Source organism: Cyprinodon tularosa, unplaced genomic scaffold, assembly GCF_016077235.1.
Source record: "Cyprinodon tularosa strain WSP-4 unplaced genomic scaffold, ASM1607723v1 ctg88, whole genome shotgun sequence".
NCBI classification, from domain to species: domain Eukaryota; kingdom Metazoa; phylum Chordata; class Actinopteri; order Cyprinodontiformes; family Cyprinodontidae; genus Cyprinodon; species Cyprinodon tularosa.
This window is the reverse complement of record NW_024039651.1, coordinates 1,996,282-2,016,257: the sequence shown is the minus strand read 5'-3', so window position 1 is coordinate 2,016,257 and position 19,976 is coordinate 1,996,282. Positions and strand designations below refer to the sequence as shown.

General features: G+C 36.0%; 1 protein-coding gene across 1 annotated transcript in view; it reads right to left on the bottom strand.

The window, feature by feature from the left end:
* galnt9 (polypeptide N-acetylgalactosaminyltransferase 9) overlaps positions 1 to 19,976 on the bottom strand; it is a 187,671-nt gene that overhangs the window by 145,571 nt on the left and 22,124 nt on the right. The window contains exon 2 of the mRNA XM_038273609.1: positions 8,845 to 9,025. Within this exon, the coding sequence (XP_038129537.1) occupies positions 8,845 to 9,025 (181 nt within the window). The remainder of the gene's footprint in view (positions 1 to 8,844; positions 9,026 to 19,976) is intronic.

Here is a 19,976-nt window from a genome sequence, read left to right as displayed (position 1 = left end):
CAATATTATTGTAAACGGCTTCCATATTTCTTCACAAACACTACATCCATTTTGTTTCAATAAAATCGCTTTCTTTTTAATCCAGTCACTGTGCCATGAAGTTAAATAAGCTCCAATCATTGGTGGTTTACACTTTCTCCAGCCGAGAGCAATACTATTTTGCTTTTAGCTTGCAAAATAGCAAAATCTCTAACTTTACGTTGCTGGTGGTTTAGTTTAAGGTGTCTTGGGTATAAGTGTAACAAGATAATTTTTGCATCCAGAGGGTGATTCAAAGATAAATTATTTTGGAGAAATTGATCATTTCAACCCAAAAGACACTAATAATGCTGCACTCTCAAACACAATGCATAATCCCTTACTTTTCTGCATTTAAAACATATTTCTGGGAATCGTTTTGTTAAATCTGTTTAGTTTGACAGGACTAATGTAAGTTTTTATCAACCAGCTATATTGATTAGTTTAAAGCTAACGTTACCTGAAAGTTAAAAAACATGCAGGTGTCAGGGTTCTACCCATTGTTTGGGTTTCTTTTGAAGTTTTTAGTTCACTGCAATTATGTGTCCTTGTAGTTGTTCTCTGGCAGTTTTGTGTTTTTTTGTTACACTCAGCTGCCCCCTTGTGCGAGTCTCCTTGCCCCTTGACTCCTTTCTCGCTCCTTCTGTCCACACCTGCTCCCAATTAACTGATTACTCCTATCTTGGTGTTGTCTTGCATATATAATCTTCCTCTGCAGTTCATCAGTGCTGGTTTCTCGTCATTACTTTACTCCTTGTGTGTGTATTTTTCATGCCGTCCCCTGTTTCTTGCTTTTTCTCTATTTTGTTCGTTGATTTGTGTTTCTGTTCCCATTTGCATTAAATCGGCAAAAACTCATCTCTGCGTTTGGGTCCATGACCACATCCACCATCTTTGACAGCAGGATGTTCAAGTTTATGGATTGTTGATTCTGTAGACCCTAATGCAAGCTAATAATAAAAAAAAAATTATGCATGCATGTCTTAGTTAATAATTCCTACAAAGAACGAGCACTGGCAGGTTTAATTATTTATTTTGTATATAATTGTATATAATAGAAATAATATGTTCTATTGTGGAACTATTTTGATACCCAAATATCTAGAAGTTAATATTATTTTCAAGGAAAATAAATGTGATTCATTTTTATTGAGCAGCTTTAAAAAAGACTTTGATGTGTTCATTTTATTTCCAGAAATGCTTCCCAGCTGGTTAGTCAGTAGTTTTAGCAAAGTGGCATTTAACTGTTGTAAAAATATCACTACATCTTCAGCATATAAAGCTATTTTGTGTTCCTTGCTACCCATTATTATCCCTTGTATGGGATTGCTCGACCTTACAGCCATTGCTAGAGGTTCTATAGCCAAAATAAATAAAAGCAGGTACAGTGGTGACTCTTGAGGACAGCCTCTCATAATATTAAAGGTATTGTGGAGGATTTTCATGACATCTTTAAAAGACCCACCCTCTCCGCTTAAAAAAAAATGTGCATGCGAGAGCATGCATGAGCCGATTTCTCCTCATGCACGCTCTGTTTAAAAGTTACTGCTCCCATACCTCATACAAGCTTACTGTGCCCTAACGTCCGCCCTAACCCCTAAATCCCTCAATCAGGGATTTTATATATATATATATATATATATATATATATATATATATATATATATATATATATATATATATATATATATATATATATATATATATATATATATATATATATAGTGGACTTTATAGCGAACTCAGTTAAATTACCGTTCAGACAGATGATCACTGCTTTTTTCTCCATTGGTCAAGTACAGTAACTCATCCTCCACTACCCAGTGCCTGCACCATATTTGTTATTAGTCACCATTGCCGGGTAGCAACAGCCTATGGCGCCAATGGGCCGCTGTGACAGCAAATCTCATAATGCTTTGTGAGGTGAGCTCTCCGTGCAAAGCATTCTGGGATATATCTGCCTCTACTGAGACCTTTCTTTTCTTCTCACTTCGTAGACACTTTTTCTCTTACGACCCTCGGCCATTTCAGCGGTGAGAGAGGTAAGATTCAGTGACTGTCTGAAACTGTAGCACACCACAGCACTAAAGTGTACATGTGCAGAAAAAGATACAAAATGAGACAAGCACGTAGGATGGCCTTATGTAAACATATCACCAGAATGATTGACAATTAGGAGGACCACTTATGTAAATGATGCACCCCGAAATAAAAGATCATCCTCTATACCTTTAGATGTTTCAGAAATCCCAGCATTGGTTGAAACTTCAGCCTCTACGTTTCAATATAATAATTTTACCCTTTATAAAAAGGAACTTTAAAATCAGATTCTTGCAATCACATCAAAGAGATAAGCCCATCTGATTCTATCAAAAGCCTTCTCCATGTCAATGAAAGAAGTGCTTCATCCCTTTTCTCTTTCTGACTATGCATGATATTTAAAACCTTTTCTTGTGTTATAAAATCCCTCTTGTTTTTTTTTTTTTTTTTTGATGAACCCATAATAATCATCACTCACGATGCCCATATCACATCACAGCCTCTAATGTTTCTCGTATCAGTTTTTATTAGGCTTATAGGCTGCATATTTTTACACTTTGAATATATAACATATAAGTGAATGGGCAGGCCATAAGGACCTGCTGTTTTATCACCTTTTAGTGTTGTTAGAGCATTCATAATTTCCATTGCAGAAAGCTCATTAATTTATGTCTTGGTTTCTCAAGCAATTTCAGAATGTGAAGATGATAAAAAAAACGGGAAATCTGTATCAGCCATGACCTTATTTTCAGAGCAATATGGCTTTTGTAGAATTTTATAAACGCATTATTAATTTCCAACTGATCTCCAGTAATTTCTCCATTTTCATCCTTAATAATAGTATTTGCTCTTTCTGATTCCTGTTGCTTTATGTGCATAGATAGGGTATCCAGGTGGAAAAAGGATCCCAGCATTCTTGCACACCTCGCTCTTCTAGCTGAGATGTTTTCCACAATGGCGGTCATACAAACAAAACAAGCAGGTAAGGTACCATACAGGAAATACACAGTGAAGAGCAGATGTAAATTTAACCAATCAAATGCCTCCTGTCTGCAGCACTGTCTGCGGTCACCTACAATTTTGGAGAGGTGCAGCAGAGTGTCTGCAGAAGAGGCGGGAACAAAGTTGCGTTCACTGCGACACACACGCAGACTACCTGGTTTCTGAATATAAATCAGCCTTAAGGGCTTTTCTTTGACCCACTCATTCTCATATTTACTCCATTATTAGTGTCCGGGAACCGGGGGGAAGACTACCCTTTATTAATCCAAGCTCATGTCGACTCACAGCCTCATGTCCTCTTTCTGGAGCCAAGTGTCAAAAGACTTTCATTCATGTCAAATAAAATATTTCCAACTGCTTCTTTTCTCTGTGTTACTCTTTCAAGGTCGAAATAATGTCTAACCAAACTTAATAATTTTTTTGTTCATTTTTAAGCATCATTCAGAATAGATTGTTATTTAAACTATAGTACACAAAGAGAACAGAGCTGTAGTGAAACTTTGCTTGAAACAGATAGATTAGATTATTCACCATATAATAGCATAAATACAAAAACAAAAAAAGGATCTTTAAGATACAATGTATATAGTGGACAATAGTGAATGGCGATCTATTAAAAAATTATAAAAAAAATAATAATAAAAAATTGTTTGGCTTGTAAGAGCTTAGAAATAGAATGGTCAAATAATATTTGTCTGTTTTGTTGAGAGTAGATATAGATGTAATTAATTGAGTTTGATGGGGCAAATTATACCAGGGATCGATTGCAAACTTGAGCATCATATTGATTGGGAATCGTATCTGACTTTGTGATATTGGTAACCATGGCATCGTCATCCATCCAGGTCAATATAATTTTGTATCGAGATATAGCTGATGATTTACACCACTAACTGATGTATGGGACCAGGTTGCAAAGGTAATCCTCTTTGTCCTTAGCTGCCTCTCTTGGCTTTTCTAAAAGGACCCTAGGCCACAAATGGTTGCTATGTGAATGACTGACAGCTTTGACTTTGCTCTCCTATTACCAAGACAGACTGGTGCAGTATCTGTGACACTGCAGATGCTGTCCTAGTCTGCCTCTCTATATGTGCCCTGCTCTGTTTTATCCCAAACTCATTACAAGAACATTAAGATACCTTATTTCTTTCAAAAGGCTGATCTAAAGGTCAGATATTTTATTTACATAAACATTCACATTAAGAGAACTTGAGACTTTAGATGCTCTTCTGTCTGTTTTCTCTGACCTGCTGTTCTCAGATTCCCTCGGCTGTCTCAACAAAGCAGCACAGGCGAAGTATTGGTTATTAAATTATTAGGAAAGGGAAAAAAACTTCTGTAAGTTTTATCTTAGCCAAATTACAACAAGTAACATTGAAACAGAGCAAACAACGGTCTGGCACTGTAGCAACCTGTTTGAGTTAAAAAAAAATAAAAAATCCTCAGATTGACAAAAGTTGTAGGCCTATAGCTGGATATTTTTCTAGAAATGACACTAAAGCTATCTGCATTTCTAAAAAATATTACTATTTCAGAACATTAAAGTAGCTTTTTGTATCTGTGAGACAGTAGGAGCAACATTTTATGTCTGATATGTAGAAACACCAGTTGGGACAAAAACTATCATAAGATTAAATCTTTAGGAAACTGCGGATTAAAACTCATTATTGATGAGGGAATTAAGTGAAGCATAATTAGAAAACTATTTTAAGCCATGCACTGAAGAAACAATATGTTCATTTACTACATATTAATAGTTTTGGAAAAAGTTTGGGATAAATTGTGCTTTATACTAATAATAAGGGAAAATGGAAAAATTGAAAAATTAACTTCTACATCTTAACCTATACGCTTAGGGAGCATTGGGCTACCACTGTGCGGTGCCTGGGGAGCAATTGTGGTTTAAGGGTCTTGCTCAGGAACCCAGACTGCAGGCTGTGGGGATCAAAATGAGAAGGTGGCAAGTACCCAGTTTAGGACACACTCCCTTTATGCATTAAAATGCAGCCTTAATGCTGTCAGTGTAGGATCCATTTATACAGACATTCTTCTTTTGTATTTTGAAATGTACCATATCTGCTTTCCTCTCCCAAATCTAACTTCCCATCTAGGTCACTTTTTAACAAAAAAACAATATACACATTTTGCTCTGTCATTCTAAAAAAATAGAATTATTCTGTATATCTGACAGACCACTACAGAAGGCTGTCCATCAATTTGGTGGGAATTAGCACACAAACGTGAATGGCTTCTGAATGGAAAAGATGATGAAATCTGTGAGAATAAGGGGTTACATTCTAGACTGTAGGTTTGAAACTTCCTCTCTTCTTAAATACCCTGCAGTGACACAGCTATGCTAGAAATATTCTTATTCACACCAAGAGTCAAAAATTTATGAATACAATTTGGATAAAAGAATACACATTTGATTATTGTGTATAATATGGGAGGAAAAGCCAACTGAAGTAACAACAGCACAGAATCCATACAGTTTCCATAATAAGGAAAGCATTTCCAATCAGTAACTAGTGCTCTTTTTTTATGTCTGCCTCTTTAAACGGAAAAAAATAATTAGAATCACTTTTGCTGTAGATGACTTTATTAATTAGCGAGCTCCTCTTTTATTCAGCCCTTTATTCCACCCACGTCTGATTTTCTGGCCTTGAAAAAGTGCTGCGAACAAAGGGGCAGAGATGAAATAAATTGTTATCGAAGCTAAACCCACAGAAAACTCTCTCGGCCATCAGATTTTTTTCTTTGCCACTCTGCCTGTCGCCATTGTTCTTTGACACAGTGTAATATGAATGCCACTGGCAGCGCTTATTATCACCAAACCCCTAGAGTTCTGACTGTATAAAAGCTACATTTCATTTTTTAAATGCTAAAATTCTTTGAAAAAAAACATTAAAGGTCTGTTAAGGGGAAAAATTATAATTTCACATTCGTTTAATGACATGCATAACAATATCAACCATCAGATTGGTCTTTTCTGAAACCATTCATGTTGGCTCGTGGCAAGCCTTAAGAAGGAGGAGCCTTACTTTGTTGCATTTACTGCAGCCTAAACTCAGCCCTTCAGCAGCAAATATGACAAGGAAGAACCTGCTACTCAGACAATAAGTCAAACATAAAACAGGAGGTTGTCAACACTCAAAAAAATCATCTAGAAATAAGTAAACATTTCTTAAATAAAGTGTATTTACCCTTAATTTGAGTAGGTAAATGAGATAGATGCTAATGGAATGAGTATTTTTACTCCTAAATAAGATAACTAGATAAAAAACATTTGAAATAAGACAATGAAATTGTGTTCTTATTTTAAATGTAAATTGTCTTGTTCCATTGGCAAAATGTCTCTTTTATCTCCTCAATCCAAGAACAAATGCACTTATTTTAAGAAAAGAAGGACTTATCTAGATTTAGATTTTTTTCTGTGATGGAGGTTGCCAAAGAAAAGATTTAGCTTTCTATTGAGTCATTGGAGGGAAATGACTCTTGTAAAGACGTCCAAGATATTTAGTAGAGCAACCAAAACCTGCTGAGAAAGATCCGTTTTATGGCAAAATATGGATGGGAAAACAAGGAGGCTAAAGAAGAAAACGAACAACACTGAATATTAACTTTTATGGCTGAAATAATTATTTGCAGCTTTTTATTTCTCTTATCATACTGAAAATAAAGAATACAATATGATTCAGGTTTTGGTATATTCAGCAGCCTAGTATTACTTGAAAAGAAAGCTGTCATTTTGTTACAATTAAATTTTATACAACAGAAAAACTATTATTTTAATCAATGTTTTATGCAGGATATTTTAAAGTTTGTCCTTTATTGAATCTTTCCAACTGCAAAGGCTAAATAGGTAATAAATATGTAGAACCATGCTGCTGGGGTACAGTGCATATGCGTCAAGTCGTGTGCAGACTTTTGCAGATGTTTCCATTTATTTCTCCGTATTTTACTTTTATTACATTCATGTCTTTTTAAACTTTTATTTTTCTTTACTTATCTTATTTGTATATACAATCTTATTTTTTTTCTCTCTATTTAAACCGTTCCACTTGCAAGAAAAAGAATTTACCGCAAGGGATTAATAAAGTAATTCTGATTCTGATAACCAAATATCATTTAATTATTTTAAAACCAGATCAGATGTTTAAAAAAAAACTAAATACAGTCACCCTTATTCTATATGTTGTTAACCACTGAATAATCTTAAAACAATGCTCTACTGTTGGTGTTATAATTCCTGTTAGTTAATCTTTTCTTTTGCTTTTTTTCCTGTTGTCGAATGGCATATTGTTGTTATCACAGTGTGTTTTATAGAGTGACACCAGTAAGTGTAATTTATTGGTATAAACACTAACTCCCTTCGACTGGGGTCTTAGAAAGCTTTAGGGAGTGTGTTTGTGTTTTGTGAAAGGACAGAGGAGGAGCGGATTCTCTGACTTACCAAGCAAGTTAATCAAACATAGCTCTACTAAATACATCTACAGTATGCAGTGTGCATTTAATGAATATATTACCACTCTGAACGGATCAGGGCTGAATGTAACTAAAAGCAACAGATTAATGGACTTTAGCTAAGTATTCTGCTTTTAGAATCAGTTAATAAACAGAGAAGGTGTTAAACACCAATCTGTGTTCAATCTCTTACAACCAGATTGAGTAACATATTGTATTCAGTAAGTTTCTACACAAACCCTGCTGAGTTACACACCTTTCTAGTTCTGCTATTAAAATTGTCTATCTTTAATTGGATAAAGACCTAAATGTCTTAATTTAAAGAACTTATACAATGTCCACAAAATAAGTCTCTAAAAACCACTTGTCACTGCATCACTAAAAGAATAAGCAGATTAAAACAGCACAAGCTAAAACCAGAGACAAAAGAAAGTGCTGAGTTGAGGCATTCTCTTAGTAAATTCTTATGTTGCTCAAGCAGCGAAAAAACAAAGAAGATGAAAAATCTGTTTGAACAGGATATTTTGGAACATCTGTTCATATGTTACGCTTGTCTTTAGCTGGAAAAAATATATAGCCTGCTGAAGAACACTTTACTATAACTAAACCTTAATGGATTATCGATTATCATTTCAATACTGTATGATATACTTGTTTAAATAAAATAAAATTACGGTATGTTGTGACCGTTTGGTGATTTCTCATGATTTCAGAGACATAACAAAAGTATTCCTGCTTTACTAACACCACTTTTTTTGTCTGCATCTCCAGAGAAAAAAGTTTGCAGCTTATTTGTTTCCAGACATCTCAGGTGAGTATGTTCATAGATAGGCTGATGTCTTAGAAAAAAATTACACTTTAATCTATGATGATACAATATCGCACTAAAATGTTTTTTTGTTTTTGTTTTTTTTTTGTGTTTTTTATCACTTTGCTCCATGGGGCAGTTATAAATAACTGTTGCTGTCAATGTTTTATCATAGAAAGTACTGACTGAATTCTGTATGTTAACCAAAATAGAGTACATGCAGTATGGAGTCAGTATCAGATACCTGATCAGCCAGAACAGACCAGTAAATTCATATCTACCTGTATTTTTAATTTTTTTCCCCGGTATTTTAACACATTTCCATTTTTTCTCTTTATTATGACACGGGCATAAGTCGGTTTTTGATTTTTTTTAGGTGCAGAGGGTTTTTGTTCAATCCAATAGTCCCCAAACTCTTTGTGGTCTACTTCAGGATAGAACAAAAAAAAAAAAAAAATGTCAAAATAAAAAAAAAAGAAAAATAGAGAGAAGGAAACAAACGTTTGACCTACTTTTTAGGTCTATAGTCAGGAATGCTTCTGTCAAGGGAGATGCGGTCACTCAGTTGAGCGTTATAGCCATATTCCTCGTACTTCCCCTCTGCATCGTGGCTATCCTCTCCGAGAGTGGCAGCTGCTCCCCCCTGGCCAAGACCGCCGGGTCCCTCCACCAGCCCCATTGGCTTCGCCAGACCTTTGAGGAACCAGAAAGGCAAATGTGAAGAAGATGTGAAAGGACAATTCTCAGGAAAAACATACAGAAATGAGTAAAAATAGAGACAGACAAAGTGAGAGGCCAACAGACAGACATTTTCAAACACTGAGAGAAAACTAGTGTTTGGCAGCTCTGAGACCATCAGAGTTCATCCATTAAGTATTAATACACTATCTGTAAAGGTAAAACAACCCCCTGGAAGCTATAAAAATATATACTGGCTATAAAAAGCTCAACAGAGGGTCGTGTCAGAAAAAAAAAAAAAAAAGTTAAGTCTGCAATACTAGTACAGTTAATTCTAAGGGTATCATAATCCCCTGTTTTTAAATAAATATATTTGTTTATCCAGGCTTTAATATTGTTTCCAAATCTCTTGCAAATTGGTAAAGTTTTTTCTACATCAATTTGAATCTGTTTCACTTTTGGGGTTGTTCTTCTTTACTGTAATTTATCACATTACTTTGGTATGTATTTGAAATATGGAGTCTATTGCTTTACCTATCAGTCAGGGTGTAGCAATATATTGATGCACACTGATTAAATGGTCATTACTCCAAATACAATTATTCAATTTTAAAACATCAATCCACACTGACATATTTAAGGTATGCCCTTATATATAGGTATAAAATTGATGTAAATAGGTGATTTATTATTAGAATCTTTATGATTGTAATGTTTTATTAAATTATATGTTTTGATTTGAATGCCTGATGCTTACAAGAGCTTAGAAATAAAATTGTTAAATCATATTTGAGTTTTATTTTGTGAGTGAATACAAATGTAAATGATTTATTTAGAAGGACAGATTATATTGCAATACATTATTCCCAGACCTATCACCTAAACTGTATGGAAATCACATCAAAACAGTCTTTATGATAACGGCAGACATCATCTGAACATTTAATCATATTGTATTATGATAAAGCTGGTGGTTTGCACCACTACAGTACCAATCAGAAAGCATGAGACCCAAGAATGTGTCTCAAATATCAGATAAATTTTAGGCTGAAACCTGAAATCATTCAACTCAGATTAATAAAGAAAAAGAAATATCACAAATGAAAAGATGAATTTCCTAGCAATATTCGAAACAATCTATTACACAAATCACTGTACTGTATATTTAAAATGTCAATCCCAACTTAGTCCAGGAACTGATACAGTGCCACCACAATTCATGTTTTTAATGAATGAAGGCATTATTTGTTCAGAGGGTAATATGTTAATACCACAATACAGCCTGTCACATCATGAACAGCCCTATTACCGGTAGTACACTAGGCAAGTAGTTAAATCAGAAGCACAAATCACTCTTCATGGAAGGAATCTTCACTCAGCCACAGTGCAAACAAATTATTTGAGCAGTATGCATGTTTTATTCTACTAATGTTATTTTATTATTATACATAACTTTGCTATACAAATATAGACAAAACTTTAAGTGGTTTTGAATGGCTTAAGAAGGTAAAATTATTGATCTGTTTGTCAATAAACCTCTGTAGTTCCAACATTTTGTCTGATTTTTCATTTTTATTTAAAATCTTTATTCGGTTGAGGTTCATTTGTTCAAAGGTCAAATATATCTTTTCCATTTAAAAAAGTAGTAAATGAAAAACAAAAACAAATACATTTTTAATCTATTAATTTAAAAAGGAAACACAGTGATATCTAAAGCTCCCATACAGGCAAATAGAGTTTTTCCCTCACTTATTGGAAACAAGCAGCTTAAAAAAAAAAAAGGGAAAAAAAAGGAAAAAAACAAATGCTTGGTGAACATTAAATGTATAAATTCCGTGAAACCTTTACTCATAGATCTGCAATTAATTTATTGAATGCGGATCTATGAAAAACATTCGCATTAAGACACCCGCCAAGGCTGCTAAAACCATTTTAGTTTTCCACAGCCTTCAATCAAACTCCTGAAATGTTTAACCTTTCTGCAAAATGATAATCAGCTAATTCAAGTTACCATATAAAAATGCGTAAGATTGCCTTACGTTTTTTACGTTCATGGTATTAGCAACATATTTCAAAATGTAAGTAAATCTCAAAACTCTTCAAATAAATTGTAGATTAACCAACACAAATGAATTGGGAAAAATGCTTCTTTAACTTTAAAACAAGAACATTGGAAGAGGTAAATTAATTTAATAGAGGTAGTTTACAAAAAGTAAAGAAATCAAATTTTAAAAAATTAGCAGTCTTGGAATCTTTCTTTCCAACTCAAAAAATGTATTGTAAAAACTAATAAATGCTTGAAGATTCAACTTTACTGAGAATCCTAAAGTAATATTTAGTTAAACAATTTATTTTCACTTTTTGCCTCATACACAGCATTTTGTTTTTTCAGCCTAAACATTTTCTATGGGATATATATCCGGAGATTGTGCTGGCCATTTCATTATTTGAAATCTATTTGTCTGTTACCAAGACTTTGCTTGCTTGCTGGTGTGGTTGGGGTCATTATCTCACAAAAAAACCTATTTCAAGGACATTCAGCTTCAGCATATAGCAGAACCAGAAACATCCAAATCTCAGGACGGTTGCGCCACCATGCTTCACCGTCCTCACTATGTACTGTAGTATGGCTTGAATTCAGTGTTTGCAGAACATCTGACATTTTATTTTTCTTTCTCTCTGTTATGGTATTGCTGCATTTTAACACTTTGTGTTACAATTTCTCTATTTTACTGCACTAAATCAATGACATTTCCATATGTTATTATTAGTGTATTATCACCTCCACCAATAATCAGATACATTTTTATTAATAAATTATTTTATATTAGTTTATGCATAAGGCTGGTCACCCATTTGTGGAGTGCAATGACAGTCTGTCATCTTGAAAGTACAGGAGTAAAATCTGAATAACGTGTGAAATAACAATGCATTTCCCCCTGCTAGCAGTTCAGTGTGATTGAGAGGTGACAGTAAAGATCATTTGGAGACCCTGATCCAGCAAGAGAAATTCTGCAGTACAACAGCGCAATGAAGAACCATGCATGTGCAGCATGTGTGAGGCTGTGTTGCTGCCATCTGAGCCGCTGCTATCCACTGCCTTAAGGGGACCCTCTATTCCAAGGCTACTGTGTGTCATGATCTGGCGGTTTGCTCTTCCTTAATTGTTTTTTTCTTTCACCTGTTGTTTTCCCTCCCTGCCTCAATTATCATTTATTCCTCTCACCTGTTTCCTTTGGTTTTTATTTCTGTTCAGCCTGAGCATTCAGGGCCAGATCATTATTTGTTTTTCTGTTAGTCTGTCCAGTTCTGTTCATTTGATGCCACGGTTCATGTTCAGTTTTGTGTTTGTCTCGTCTCCTGCTTGTCCACTGTATCTCCCCTGCTGAGCCCTCTGGGTTTTTGGCTCTGTACGCGGGGAGGTTCAGTTTTTATCCAAGTAAGCCTGGCTCCAAGCTGGAGACCAGTTTAAAGGTCCTGCATTCAGTTCTGGTTTCACGTCCTGTCTCGACTACCCTCTTCCACTGAGCTTTCACCGTCTGCACCTGATTCTGTCCGCTCCTGTGCGTGACTGCCTTGTCACGCTTCCAGACTCTGTTGGACTCTGAACCTGCCTGGGAGCTCTACGAGGCCTGGAGGCCTGGATCCTGCCTGTTTTGTCTGTTCCTGTCTGTTCTGGATCCCTGACCAGGATCGGCTTCCTGCTAGACCTCTGGGACTGCAGCACTGGGGACGCTCTTGGACTGGACTGTTAGACCAGGTAGGTGACCAACTCAGATGGTCATCTTCTGTCAAATGACCGTGGTCACTTGCCTGTTTTTCTCCCACTGGTGAAGTGTCTGAGTTTGGGCGGTGCCCTGACCCCCCACCTGCAGTCACCGCATGCTACAGATCCTAGCAGCTCCCCTTTTAGTTTTTGTTCATTTAATAAACATTTTGCCCACTGACTGTCTCTCCTTGAATACTGGGTCCATCTGTCCTCGTCTTCATGACACTGTGAGTTTTGAAAATTAAGCAAGTTTCATTCTGGTGTTTTCATCAGAACAATTCGAGTCTCTTTGAGAGCTAACTGTTGGATGAGCAGACTGTGTTCCCAGACCTAATCGAGTAAGACTATATTCACGGAACAAAACCAACAGAACAGAGTTGGACTCCAGAACAGAACCAAACTCCGGTCCCCTCCGATCATCCATTCTCCTCTTTCATACGGTATAATGGTGAACAGAATCTCTGCTTGGGCAAGAGGTAGATAGAATAGATATTTTACATATGTTGTTTGTGCTATATCTGAAAGAAGCTTCTTGATTCAGCTGCTGATGGTTTTTAAGTAAGATTTCTCAACTAAATGTTTATGCTTACTGAGTCTGACTGAACGATCTACTGTATGCTGTGTGTTACTGTCTTCTTCTTTTTCTACTTATGAAGAGTTAGGCTACTACAGTTGGACTAACTAGCATTGTTAGCTCTAAGCTACCTCATCGCCTCTTTGGTAGCAGCCATGTTGTGTACTCTAGCTCTTTTGTTCTTCTTGGCCAGCCCTGGAACCCAACCTTCTGTCCAGCTGGATTTACCCATTCTGTCCGATGTCACTCTCTTTAATCTTAATATATCCCTGAGTCATTTTTCACTCTAAATACGTTTGAAACTTTACTTTTGATTGCATTTTATGTCGCTGAATCAGAGTTATTCACATTCATCTGCTGCTATTTACAGGACACTTTGAATTGTTTGCTTCGATTTATTTGTGCTTATTTTCAGTGGTGTTTAGTGTTTGTTAGGTTATTGGATACAATAATACTGTGTGACTGTTAGCCAATTAAGGTACCATTGTGTTTTAACCCATGGTCTTTTTTGGTTTTATTATGCAGTGAACAATTTATCACTCAGGTGAGATCCAACCTTCTTTGAGTAATTTGAATTAATAGAGACACATCTATGTGGTTGGTGATTATTAGGTCTGCTGAAAGCCATAGTCTATATTACAATTAAACTGCATTTGTGAAGCTACCTGGATCTTAACAACCAATGCATGAGTCCAACCTTTATGTAAAAGACTAAGAGCCCTGGTAAATAAGCAAACTGCAGTTATAATCATTCAACTAATAATTATTAATTGGTTTTACCCTTGATCTTGACAGCCTTATTTTTTCATACGATTTAACTAGACAGTGTTGCTTCTTACCATAGAAAGCATAAGAGTAGATCCCTCAAACATATACCATTCTCCTTGGCACATAATTGTAGGTTTACGGTTTTAAAGTTGTAGGAAAGCGGCTGTTCCAACGGTTGCAGTTCCGAATTCTCCCGAGTGGTGCCCGACTTTACACGAGTGAATAAAGTGAATGTGATTGGTCATATGTCAAGGGGGCGGGATTGTTGTTACGGAAGGTTTGCAAACAAGTTTGGTTGTGGCCGGTGTCTCTGAAGCATCTTGCTAACCAATTAGCAACTTAGTGCTAGTAGGTTCCAATGGGAAATTCCATTGGGACCAAGTAGCACTAAATTGGTGATTTAGAAACAACACTGTCTAGGAACGCTATGGACAGAAGAAACATGCAAGAGGAGGAGAGTTTTGTGTTGGAGGTCTTGAGGATCATGGTTTGCTGTAGAAGGCTTACAGCCCTACATGTTTGAGTCCTTGCCTCGCAATGCTGCCAGTTCTGTTAGCTCTACGCCTGCCGAAGACAAAGACGTCCATCCCCGTGAACACTGGGACGTAACTCAATGGGAAAGTAAATTATTCTTAATTTATATTTCAACCGTTGCATATATTAGCTGCGACATGTGAAATAAGATCCTATCAGCGAAAACATTTCATTGACAGATTACATTTTATTTATGATTGGTCAAATTTAGGTGTACAAGCTGACGTATAACTAACTGGCCTGCATAAGGTAACAAAAAAAAACCCAACAATTTTAAGCCAGGATTTTTTTTAAATAGAAAATTTCTAACTTTTGGGACAATATTTTCTGATAAAGAATACAGTTATATATATGTTCAAGCCAGAATGATTTAAATTTAAATATGACTTCCCTCCGACTTTAAAGCTGTATTGAAACGCTGGATTTTTGTCACAGTAAATGCCAGGTTGAAGAGATTTCACTTCAGATGACATAGTTACATCTACTTTGTTGAGGCTTTTTGACACATTGTAGCTACCATTACCTTGATTTATTTTCCCTTTGGGAATTTTTAAATATTTTTTTAATTAAATTTGAATTGAACAGAATAAGAGTTTAAAACACGGGGAATACTGTGGTGTTCATTTGAGACAAACACCCCCCATTTCAGACAGTGTCATTGCTACACAGTCTCCCTTTAAAGCATTTAAAGCCTTTTAGTTGAACAGCCTATCATTTTCTGCACTTGTTTATAGGTTTTCCTCATTGATTTTTCAATCAAAGGATGCTCTTCTTTTAAACAGTGTCTTAAACGACCCATTTTACTCTGTTTTTCAAGATAATACACACAGCCAGCATATTCAGCATCAGTTGCCTTTATCCTTAAATAAGGGTTGCTTGTTTAACATCTATTGTTTTCCACATAATCAGTTATCTCACTAATTGATCTTTGTGCTACTACATTTTCTAACGTGACCCTTTGAGTAAATGATTCAGTTTTCCTAAATGAGCAACATGCACGTTAAGCTAGTTTAGTCTGCTGGTTTTCTATGCCTTTACTGAATCCAAATCACTTGCCGTGTAACAGTTGAAAATAGATCAAAAACAGTGAATTATCTAGCTAGTTATGTGGGATTGATATTTTGGATGCAACTGTACATCGTGGAATGTTTTTGAAACCTTTTCTACATTTTAAAATCTAACTAGATAACATTAGCTTTGTTGTAAGAAGCAGAGTTACAGCTACTAGCCTCTGAAGGAATAGAGATATTATTTCGTCTTACTGTCAGATTGAAACCTTGGAATCCTTCTGTACAAAATTTTTTACTTCAAAGAGTTGGGGGATCTTTATAGAACAAAGTTTGCAGAGTTTACTATGTAATGGTTTTTGAGCAGATTGTCTTTTTGCCTTAAGCTTAAAGAGAACTCTTTCTTGGTTAAGCATGTGCTCACGTGTTTTTTCTTTTTTTATGTGCTGTTTTTTCATTACACCTAGAAACACATTTGTTATAGAACTATCCTAATAGATTGTCCATGTATGTAACCGTCTTTGTGCATAAATAACATGGGTTTCATATATAGCATTGGGAGAATACAATTTCATGGAACTTTTCTCAGGTTTTTCTGGGAAAATATTTAGATCATTTATCGCTTTCATTCCATTTCAGAATGATGCATTTTATTCTGGTTGTTTATTACCTTAAACCTCACTAAAATAAAAAAGGGATTATCATTTTTTATAATCCTGGGACAGACTAGCAACCTGTCCAACATGCACCCTGCCTTTCGTCAGTAAACTGCTAGATAAAGGCATCGTGGCTGGCTGGCTGGCTGGCTGGATGGATGGATGGATGGATGGATGGATGGATGGATGGATGGATGGATGGATGGATGGATGGATGGATGGATGGATGGATGGATGGATGATTTGTACATATCTATATTTTAATCAACCAAGTTCATGGGAAATGTATGCTCTTCAGGTGGGTACCAGTGTTTGTGAGTACGATAGGTTGGATAGAAACAATAATGAAAAAATCCAGTTAACATGTATTACATTTAAAGACGCTTTTTACAATAGGCTACTCTCTGTAGCACCTATACTTCCTTCCTTTCTGTTTGAGATGAAACTCTGAACAGTATGTTCCCAAAGAGCATGGCATGTTGTGACTATGCCAACCTCCACCATTGTTTAACTATTTAAAATGCAGCGAAATGGCAGAAAAATGTCACATCATTGTTATGCGAGCCAAGTCTCAGTGTTTCCTCCGTGGAGAGGTCGAGCTGCGTCTGTTCTCCATATCAACAGATGGACACACAGACAAAAAGTAAACAGTGCATAGAAATGAAGAGCTCATCTCTCAGCTCAGGCCCTCCAGGAACCATGCAGTAATCACCACATTTGGACGGCCCCAAATCCTCGGGTGCTGCTGAAGATTTGTAATTGGAGCTGAATGGTTGCAAACTGGCTTCTCCCAAGAGAGGGATTAAGCGTGCCCTGCATCAGCCAATGGGTGGCATTTTGACAAGTGAAGATGGGGTTCACGATGTGGACCAGCCATCTGTCCCACAATAATTCAGATAGTCTGAAATGTGAGCGTGTGGGGCCTTATAGTGGCTCTGTGTGAGTCTTGGATGCTGGACAGTCCCCACCAGCTGTGTTGTCTGCTTCAAGTCTCTCCTCCACTTCTGGCTGTCTGATGGAAGGAAACTCCATAATAGGATGAGAGCTGCCTGTCTGATCCACTTCAACACTGACTGGGTTCTTTTAAAATTCACAAGCATTCTTATAATGTCAGAGTATACCTGACATGTAATCAGAGCTGCAAGATGTAGCGGGAGTCGTCCCCCCCACTTCCCCACATCCACCCTGTTATACTTGCATGGCTCCATATTGATGTGGCTGCTGATAAAATGCTGCTTTGTGTTGTTTGGTAGGTCGTTGAGGGAGTGAAATTGCACTGTCTGGCTTTGATTTCTTTTCTTTTATGTTTCTCCCTTTAATGCTGAGTGAAAATTGTTCAGTAAAAGAAAAAAAACAAAAAACGTTCTATGCATAAATTCATCTATGCAGAAACTCAAATACCTCACTTACAGTCCAACCCTTCTTACCAAACTTGAAAAGCTTGTACGCATGAATCGGAGTTCTTAGTGCACATCTTGAAAGGCAGAATCTGGACAGAGTTTGCCTGCGGGTAAAGCACTGCACCAACAACAGTAACATTTAGGATTAAGAGCTCCACTCTTTCTATGACTACATTAGTTACAAATGCATGTGCCCATAATCCTGTGAGGCACTTTGTATATAAATATCAAGCAGGTCAGCTTTTATGTTACAGAGAAAAAGGGAAATGACAGACAGCAATACTGTAGGAAAAGCTTTACAAAGCAGAAAACAAGAACTGCATTTAACATGCCGTCATTTTTTTCATCGGATGTATTTATAATGAGCCTATTGACATAAAATTCACAACAGATATTAGGAAAAATCACTGTAATTCACACCCACTATTAAATAAAAAACAACTTAATCCATAAATTGTGTGTAATAAAGTAGAATAACAAGTATTCGTTTCTGCAACTTTAAGAGAGTAATAAGCACTTACCGTAATTTATTCTCTAAAGGCGAGCAAAAGAGAACTCTGTGTTGGTCATTTCGCTGCTTCTATCTTAAGTGTTCTGTTAATCATCTTTAAGTTTTTAATATTTAGGAAAATAATATCTGTATAGGTCGTCTTTCATTTACTATGGAGGTGCTATAACAGGTTTGAATTTGTGTCAAAGATTTATGTCAGTGTTTAAGATAAATTTTTCCAGGTTTCAAGTACTTGTCTCTAGAACATATATAGCATATGGGTTTATCTTTCTCGTCTGTCTCATATAGATAAAATAACTGAACTGTTTTTCCTTATCGACAATAAAGTGTAACAAAGATACCTCTCCAGATGCTCTTGAAATGTGACTTATGTTTTCTACTTGCAGCATCAGCTCAGTGCTTTAATCTTCCAACCTGATATTTCAAGCGATGCTTTGGGTCATGGCTGAGCTCTCTATTTGAAGCGCTGCAGTGGAAAAGTCATGCAGTGTGTAGTCAGCTTGTATAGATGTTAATGAAAATAAGTATTTTTAAAGAAGCAATTACTTTTTGAGGTAGGAAATAAATAGTAATGCGAAGAACAGATGGGGTTTTTCTTTAGACGGAATATGATGACAAACATTATCTCTGTGTTGATCTCCTGGGTTAGGGCGGGGATGCATCTTGAAAGGAGGTAGACATCACTTGTTGTAGATTTTGGTCTGCAGACAGTGATCAACAGCCCACCTAGCAGTGAGATTAAACTTACTGCTTCTTTAAAGAGATAACTTTTCTGGTTACCTCAAGAACTTCCAATTTAAAATATTCATTCTTTGTTCATTTGATTGAATGGATCATTTAATGATTATGATTTTCCTGATAAAAAAAATGAAAAGAAAATCCATTCTCGTTTTGTCTTCAGATTCTCAGAATCGATTTTCCATTCATCCTCTCTTATTCAATGATTGCTAAAGAAGAGACACACTGGGAAAGAGGTAGGTGCTTCCTGGAGGGGGTCAGAAAATTACTGCTCTACTTAAAACGGTGATGGAAGCTCATTTTTTAGGACAGCGGGGGGGCTGCTACTCAGGGGGCAGAATTCACAAGGATTATTGAGACATGCATGTTTCAAGCAAAATACCACTTTCTGCACAATATTAACAGAATGAATAACATTATTAACCTCATAAATAATTCTGGGGTCTCACACATTGAGTATTTATTTTATAGGAACCATGTAGTCAGAGGTGTCAATTAACTATTTATAAGTACTTGGTTACTGTAACTAAGTTGCTTTTTTGGTATCTGTCCTTTCCTTGAGTATATTTTTGAGAATGTTTTACTTTTACTTACTACATTTGAACATACCTGTACTTTCAACTACTCAATTTCATTACTTCGATACAAAATGAAGAGTGCCGAGAGATTGTGTCCAGTTGGAGCCCAGTTGGTTCCTAGAGAAACTCTGTCAGTGACATGGATAAAGACAGAAGGCTGAAAACACTAAAGATGGATCTTATTCTTAGAGGGAAGACATTTATTATCCATTCCCCCTTCACTCGAATGTTAAATTTACATGTTGATTTAAAGTTGTAATTTAAATATTTGTGTGTTTACAACTTCAGTACTTGTATATACAGGACAATTTGTTTCAATCTGGATTATCCTGTCTGAAATGTTAATTTACAACAAAAATAACACCAAGTTTATTATTTCTCAAACAATTCAATGAGCCAAAGAAAAATTGTTTGTTTGTTGTTGTTTTTTT